Source organism: Muntiacus reevesi, chromosome 6 (genome assembly GCF_963930625.1).
Source record: "Muntiacus reevesi chromosome 6, mMunRee1.1, whole genome shotgun sequence".
NCBI classification, from domain to species: Eukaryota; Metazoa; Chordata; class Mammalia; order Artiodactyla; family Cervidae; genus Muntiacus; species Muntiacus reevesi.
This window is the reverse complement of record NC_089254.1, coordinates 25,143,776-25,152,057: the sequence shown is the minus strand read 5'-3', so window position 1 is coordinate 25,152,057 and position 8,282 is coordinate 25,143,776. Positions and strand designations below refer to the sequence as shown.

The 8,282-nt window shown below is 36.5% G+C and overlaps 1 protein-coding gene across 1 annotated transcript; it reads left to right on the top strand.

The window, feature by feature from the left end:
- The first annotated feature begins 2,536 nt into the window (after window positions 1-2,536).
- PRPS1L1 (phosphoribosyl pyrophosphate synthetase 1 like 1) lies at window positions 2,537-3,526 on the top strand. The gene has a single exon (XM_065939990.1). It carries the CDS (start codon window positions 2,537-2,539, stop codon window positions 3,524-3,526), a length of 990 nt encoding a protein of 329 aa, XP_065796062.1.
- The last annotated feature ends 4,756 nt before the right edge of the window (window positions 3,527-8,282 follow it).

Sequence of the window (8,282 nt, the reverse complement as noted above, 5' to 3'; positions counted from 1 at the left end):
CTTATAGCAGATCCATGTACCAGAATTATCAGAGTAATAAAGATATTTCCATGACATTACTAATCACTTATCTCTTTTTGGAAATAATTTTTTAAAGTAAAAGGATTTTCCAGTCTCAGCTTTGGGGTTTTGTTCTTTGTTGTAGATGTTCAATAAAAGAGTAAAAATTTTGTGCAACAATTTCTGCGTGACCTTTTGACTTATCGTTCATTCTGACAGACCTCAAATAAAAAGCTGAGACATGATACACTGAGAAAAGTCCTATTGGGAAATTCAGGGATTCTGAGTCCTAATCCACAATCTGCCTCAAGTTACCTGTTAGATCCCAGGCAACTTGCTTCATTTCTCTGAGCCTTGGTTCCCTATCTGTGAATTGGGATGTTAGACCTGGTGGTTTCTAAGGTCATTTCCATCTTTAACATTTTATGATTCTAGACAAATCCCTGAAAGTGTGAGGTGTTGCAAGAGCAAGAGCATGGAGCAAAAATAGCAGCAACACAAAAATTTTTCCTACTTAACACCTCAAGGAAAATGCAACCAACTATGGTTTTTAATGTTTACATTAGCATTCACTTCGTTTGGGTAATAATAAGTCTATTTAAAAACCTGTTTTGTTTTTCTTTAAAAACTGAAAAATGTGCGACACGTTGAGAACACTAAGAGAAAAATCATTTTAATGGAAGCTGCAAGTACTTTTCAGTGCTGCTAAATTAAGCCACAGAATTTTCTTTAGAAATCACTGTATGTAACCTTGGCTAAGGATGAGAATTATATAGTATAGGTGTGTCTGTGGATTTTGTGATAGGAAAGAGCATGAATGAAGGGTTGTAGACTGAAATGAGCTGGTATAGGTTCAAAAAATTATTCAGTAATTTCAAAATATTATAAAATAATTATTTTGGTTTTAGATGAAATAAAAACATCCCAGAACCAAATGTCAAACACACAATTAACATGATAAAATTTTCTGATCTCTAATGTCTACATTATTTTTATGACACAGTTTATTGTCGAAACTCCTGGTTTCTATGATCCCCTCCACTTCTTAGCCCATAACTCCAACCCCTAATGCATTTGGAAGCAGTGTACTTAAAATTTGCTAGCAAAGATGTTAATCATCGTATATATTTTTTAGTCTTTTTTAAATTATAAAAGTAATGAAGGTTCAAATACCACATTAACAATGTCAATACATTGTGCATAACTAACCCCAACTACTATCAACCTACTTCTGTCTGCAAAGGCAATCATAATAAAAAAAAAGATGTCCCTAGTGGCTCAGCGAATGACTAATAATCCTCCTGCTAATGAAGGGGTCACGGGTTTGATCACTGATCCAGGAAGACTCCATCTGCCTCAAGGTAACTAACCCTACATGCTGCAACTGTTGAAGCCTGAGGACCCTAGAGGCAGTGCTCTACAGCAAGAAAAGCCACTACAATGAGAAGCCGGTGCCCCACAACTAGAGAGTAGCCCCTGCTGGCCACAACTAGAGAAAGCCCACGTGCAGCAAAGAAGACCCAGGCAGTCAAAAATAAATAATTTTTTAAAAAGACTTCCATAATTATTTGATGCTTTGACTCTATTACTTAATTTTAAACACATAAATATCATACTGTGCATACTTTTATGAATTTTTTTTCACATTTGAAAATACATTGGAGATACTTCTATACGATTTCTTTCACATGACTATTACAATCTATTTAACAGCAGCCCCATGTACCAACTACACATTACTTGATAATTTAGCTATTGACAGATCTTTATTGGTTTCCATATTTTGCTTTTATAATTCTAGAGTTATTATTCGTCATTCATCATCTTGTACTCTGTAAATAGCGCAACAACCTGACACACATAATACCTCAGGAAATTTTGACTAAAAGGATTAATACACAAAGAAATAGTTATCAATATATTTTAAGAATATCTCTAGTGAGTAGAGTCCTAGAAGACACATTGAGTCAAAGTTTACATTCGAAATTTCCCTCATGAAATCCCTCATTTAAACATTCCATTAGAGTAGAAGGAATTACCTATCATAATTTTGGCTCAACTGGTGTGTGAAAATGAGTCATTTTCTTGATTCCTGTGTTTTTCCTTCATATGTTTATTCTTACTTACCTTTTCTCGCTTGGAAGAACTCAGGACACATTCTAGATATTTCCTCCAGCCCAGAACTTTTCAAAGTTACGTTTTTTGCCTAACAGAAATTTTATGTTTTCACTTACTCAGATTTAAGTTGCCCTTGGAAACGAAAACAGACACTATACAGAATGTGGGGGGAAACTTCACGAACTGAAAAAAGGTTTAATTCTCTTTAGTTTACAAGTGTGAAGTCCGTTCCAAGTAGAAATTTTTTTTAGAGATCTAGGGTAGCAGTTTAAAGTCGCGCGCTGCCTGACGGGACCGGAAGCACAGAGTAACAACCGGAAGCCGTTAGTTAAGTGTCCATAGTATCTGGCGCCCGAGGTGGCTCCTGGCGTAGTCTGCATTCTGACTTTTGTTTCTGTCTCAGCTGCCGGCGTGATCAATGGACGCAAAGAGCCTACTGCAGTTGACCAAAAAGACAAATATCAAAATCTTCAGCGGCAGCTCCCACCAGGACTTATCCCAGAAAATCGCCGACCGATTGGGCCTGGAGCTGGGCAAGGTAGTGACCAAGAAATTCAGCAATCAGGAGACCTGCGTGGAAATTGGCGAGAGTGTGCAAGGAGAGGATGTCTACATAGTGCAGAGTGGCTGTGGCGAAATCAATGACAATTTGATGGAGCTTTTGATCATGATTAATGCCTGCAAGATTGCTTCAGCAGGCCGGGTTACCGCAGTTATCCCGTGCTTCCCGTATGCCCGGCAGGACAAGAGAGGTGAGAGCCGAGCCCCGATTTCCGCCAGACTTGTTGCAGATATGCTGTCAACAGCGGGCGCAGGTCATATCATCACGATGGACCTACATGCTTCTCAAATTCAGGGCTTTTTTGATATACCAGTAGACAATTTGTGTGCAGAACCCGCTGTCCTCAAGTGGATAAAGGAGAGTATCTCTGAGTGGAGGAGCTGCACGATAGTCTCCCCAGATGCTGGTGGAGCTGAGAGAGCGACCTCCATTGCGGACAGATTGAATGTGGACTTTGCCTTGATTCACAAAGAACGGAAGAAAGCCAGTGAAGTGGACGGAACGGTACTAGTGGGAGACGTGAAGTATCGTGTGGCTATCCTCGTGGATGACATGGCTGACACTTGTGGTACAATCTGCCACGCAGCCGACAAACTTCTTTCAGCTGGAGCCACCAGAGTTTATGCGATTTTGACTCATGGGATCTTTTCTGGCCCAGCCATTACTCGCATGAACAGTGCAGACTTTGAAGCAGTCGTAGTCACCAATACCGTACCTCAGGAGGATAAGATGAAGCACTGCTCCAAAATACAGGTGATCGACATCTCCATGATTCTTGCAGAAGCCATCAGAAGAAGTCACAGTGGGAAATCTGTCTCCTACCTGTTCAGCCACGTCCCATTATAATAGAATAATGTTGGGAGTTGTGTATTAAATAAAATAAAATATATCCTGACCATCAGTTTCCCTTGATGTTTGATGAAAAGTTTGAGAGAATACCCTGCTTGCTACAGCGTGGGTTTCTAAATCCCACATCATGTATGTTAGATGTTTATTTTAGATTGGAGAAAGACTCATGGAGAATAATTGCTAGAATTTGCTATCTAGGTCATCTCTTTCTGACTTCTTTGATGAGTTTGTGAGTCTTGCAGCTTTAACTACAGGTCAGCTGCTGACTTCAGACTTTGAAGGTGTTGTGTGGAGTTCTTTGAAATTAACTGGGAAACTTAGTGTACTTAATATGGCAATGCTTCAGGGTTTACTTTGTCCACAATAGCTAACAGCGCAGCCAACCCAGTCCACCATTGTCACCACCACATCTCCGTACCACCAACCCCTCCCTATTCCCTGTATTCCACACCCCCATCCCCATGTATCACAAGTTCTCCAAGATCTGTGCTACATTACATGAAGAGCCCTGTGTAACCCAAACCTAGTTTACCTGGTTTCTGAGCCACCTAAAAGGCCAGAGCAGCAGCTTTCAGATTGAATAGCCTTTGGGGAGAATCATGAGAATATACTACTTGAGAGGAAGAAAATAACTCTGTCACCATATGTTTGGAGACTATGTATTTTTTTTTCAATTTATTTTTAATTGAAGGATAATTGGTTTACAGAATTTTGTTAGTTACTACCAAACATCAACATGAATTGGCCATAAGTAAGAGACTCTGTATTTTGGTTTCTTCACTATACCTGTTCTTTTTGATTTAGCTTTACTTCCAACCATCTTAACATTTTCCTGGTCAAATGTCCTGTTGAATCCAAATTATCAGTGTACCAGTCCCCTGGAAAGCAAATCCACTTCATACTATATAGTCTCTAAAATTTGCACTATGTAGTCTCAAATCTCAAGTTTTTGCTGTAGCTTAATCTAAATCTACTACAGCCATGGAAGTAGATTTTAGGTGCGTGTTGTGATACCTTTTGATTAAACATTTAATTTTAATCTTCCTTGCATTTGGTTGGCCTCTAAGATGACTTCAGATTTACATTTTTAAATTTATATTATTGTCCCTTATAGAGAAAACCAATAAAAAGTCTGCATGTATGTGAGATAAATTAAGACCACATTTAGATACATCCTGAAATTTCTGAACTCCAGGAAACTTCAGACAGGCCCTAAAAGTTTCTGAAAGGTAAAACATAAGATAGTTTTTAAAGAAACAATATTCAGATTGCTGTCAGACTTCTCATTTGATCTCTCAGGTAATAAGCAAAATGGAATAATACTCTTGTAGCTCTAAAGGAATATTCTTTTTAACAGTTTCTGAGCTTAGCCAAACTATTACCAAGTTTAGGGGCAAAATTAAGGGACTTTTATGTACTAAAGGACTCAGAAACTTTACCACAATAGAAGGGTCCTGAAGTATCACGTGAGGATACTGAAAACAGAAAATATGTTCAACTAAGAGGAACACGTGGAATAAAAGATGATAGTGAGCAGAGAAATAACTGAAACGGATAGAAAAATAGTTTTGTGAAATTATGAATATCATTACAATTAGTAAGGTAAAATTCAACCAAAAATTGAGTCACAATGTAAAGCAAATTTTTTTTTTTAAAGCAAATTTTTAAAAAATCTATAAACAAGATTCCAGGCAGTAGCCACAAAACATGAGAGGCTAGGATTAATCTGCATATATTAACTGTCTTAATTAGTTTGGAAACTGACATGAATGATTGACATTATAGAAGAAAATAACTTTAAATAAAAGTTTTCTAAAATTTAAGAATAAGCAAGAGAAGACAAGAATGGGATAAATTGCTTCCAAAATCCTACACAGAAAAAAAAATGGCATATTGTTTTTCAATCCATCAGCCCCGTCTGTCCAACTCCCGACCCCATGGACTGTAGCACGCCAGGCTTCCCTGTCCTTCACCTTCTCCCAGAGCTTGCTCAAACTCATGTCCATTGAGTCCATGATGCTATCCAACCATCTCATCCCGTGTTGTCCCCTTCTCCTGACATAATGGCACAGTAAACAAAATAAACACATCCAGCTGAATATAGGAAATAGATGAGGAAGAAAACAATGTAGAAAATAACAAATATCTGTTATCACAACTAAAGTTAATATGTTAATAGATCAGTTATCAGAATGAGTAGCAAAAATATCCAATGACATGCTGTTTAGGGGAGACACATTAAAACAAAAAAATTGGATATAAGAGGATGATGAAAAACATACCAAATAAATGCTTACCAAGAGAAACTAGGAGTGATACTTCCAGTCAAAGTAAAAACAATATTTTTCTGATTATGAATCTTTATGAACCTAACAATTCAACATCAAAGTTTAAGGGAAAAAAAAAATCAGTGAGAATATAAGAAGAAATGTATAACTTACAGAGTGAAATTTTAACAGAACTCACACATAAATAATCAAGAAAAGATACTATAGGATTTAAATAACTCCATATCACGTTAACTATGCATGAAAGTTAAACAGGTAATTCACATTTTCTTAACTTGAATGAAAACATTTAGAATATTAAAAACACAATAAGTCACAAACATCTTCATAAATTTTTAAAAAGGAATTTATAAAGACCATATATAGTAAATGGATTTACAATCATCCTGACTATACTTTGAAAAATTAAATTCTCAGTAAAATAGTAATAGAATGAAGCTTGCTTGATTTGATAAAGAAAATCTGCTAGAGACCTACAAAGATATACTTAGTGATGAAGTATTGAAAATGCTCCCATTAAAATCAGGCAACTTTCAAAGCCAGTGAAATAAGGCAAAAAGAAAAGAGCTAATAATACCATCGGGAAAAGAGGCAAATTCTCATTATTTGCAAATGTCATGATTGTCAACAAATAAGTTCAGCAGTGAAAAAAATCTGTCCCTACAAGAGGTCAGTAAAGTGACTGTACATCAGATAAATAAAACAATAGCCTTTTCTAAATACCAACAAATCCTAATTGAAAAAAGTTTCCACAACCTAGAGCTGAAAGTGAAAGTGAAGTTGCCCAGTCATGTCTGACTCTTTATGACCCCATGGACTGTAGCCTACCAGGTTCCTTCATCCATGGGATTTTCTAGGCAAGAGTACTGGAGAGGGTTGGCATTTCCTTCTCCAGGGGATCTTCGCAACCCAGAGATGGAATCCAGGTCTCCCACATTCTAGGCAGACGCTTTACTGTCTGAGCCACCAGGGACTACAGCAGGGAATTTTTTTTTTTTTTAGAGCAATAAAATCTCCATAATAACCAGCAATAAATTCCCAAACTGTAGGACTTGTATGAAAAACAATTGCTAAAATATACAAAAAATATCTGAATAAATGCACTATGATTCTAAATATGAAGAAGAATATGAGTTACCTCAAATCTAGTCAGTATAAACCCAGTAAAAATCTGAAGATTTTTAAAGAAAACTTGTAAGCTTTTCTTAAAGTTAATCTAGAAAAATGAGATTAAAAATATTCAAGATCTTTTTGAAAATGTTTTTATACTACAATATATTAAACATTGTAATGCTACAGTAATAGGACTGATGTATTGATGCAGGAATGAACACATAAATTAATACTACAGAATTTAGATTCCTGAAACAGATCTAGGTATACTTACAGGAATTTAGTACACACATAGCCTAATTCAGTGGAGGGATTGTGTTACTGGAAAAAATTAGCATAACTGAATCAATTCTATAGGTGAATCATTATTACAAAGTCCCTCTGGAGATGCTTTCCTGATATCTTGATTTGGCAACCACCTTGAAATCTACTCAGATTCTCTGAAATGGGGGATAAGATTCCTGCTGTAGTTGTTTTTTTTGTTTGTTTTTTCCCCTAAGTATCTTCACATAAATGTTGATCAGTCAGATGATGGTGATGCTAATAATGGACTTCTTAATGTCAATTGTCATTTATCAATTAGACTTCCCCTGTGGCTCAGATGGTAAAGAGTCTGCCTGCAATGAGGGATCTAGCTCCTTGATGATCTTAACTTTCTGATTTCTTGATTATATCCTGGAAAGTGCCTCCAGCCTCTTTAAAACTTCCACTTCAAGTACCATCATAGCATTATACCTTGTCTATATGAAGAATAACCAATATTACTTTTACACATGTAAGCAGTCATTTTGGACAAACTGTTCTTAGAATATGAAATAGATGAATAGTGAATACCACACACTGCAGAATATATTCACCCCGTGGTTAGAAACGTCACAGGTTCCCTAGCTGAAAGTTACACTGTGCTTGTGGTTATTGGCAAAAAGTTGTTTTATACACTCAATAATATCACATACTAGTTCATATATATGATAAAACTGTCATATAATGTCACCGGATAAATAACACACCAATCAAGCTAGATAACTCACTACTAATTGGGATACCAGTTTTGTTTTGTTCTGTTTTGTCTTTAAATGATGCACAAAAGAAAAACCCAGAAGGAATGGTTATAAAAAAACAAACTGTAAAGCCCTGGAAGAACATGTGAAATAGCTTTTATACTCTTGTAAAAGAGAATTTATAAAAATTTATAAAAGATGAGATTGAGGCATCACTTCCAGGATTCCACAGACAGGAAGTAATAGGCTGACAGAGCGACTCAGCTGCAGACATGCAGTACTCTTTGAGAGAAATAAAGAATGACCCTAAGAGCAGAGATGCCAAGAGTGGTGCAAAGGCCAGCAGTGTCA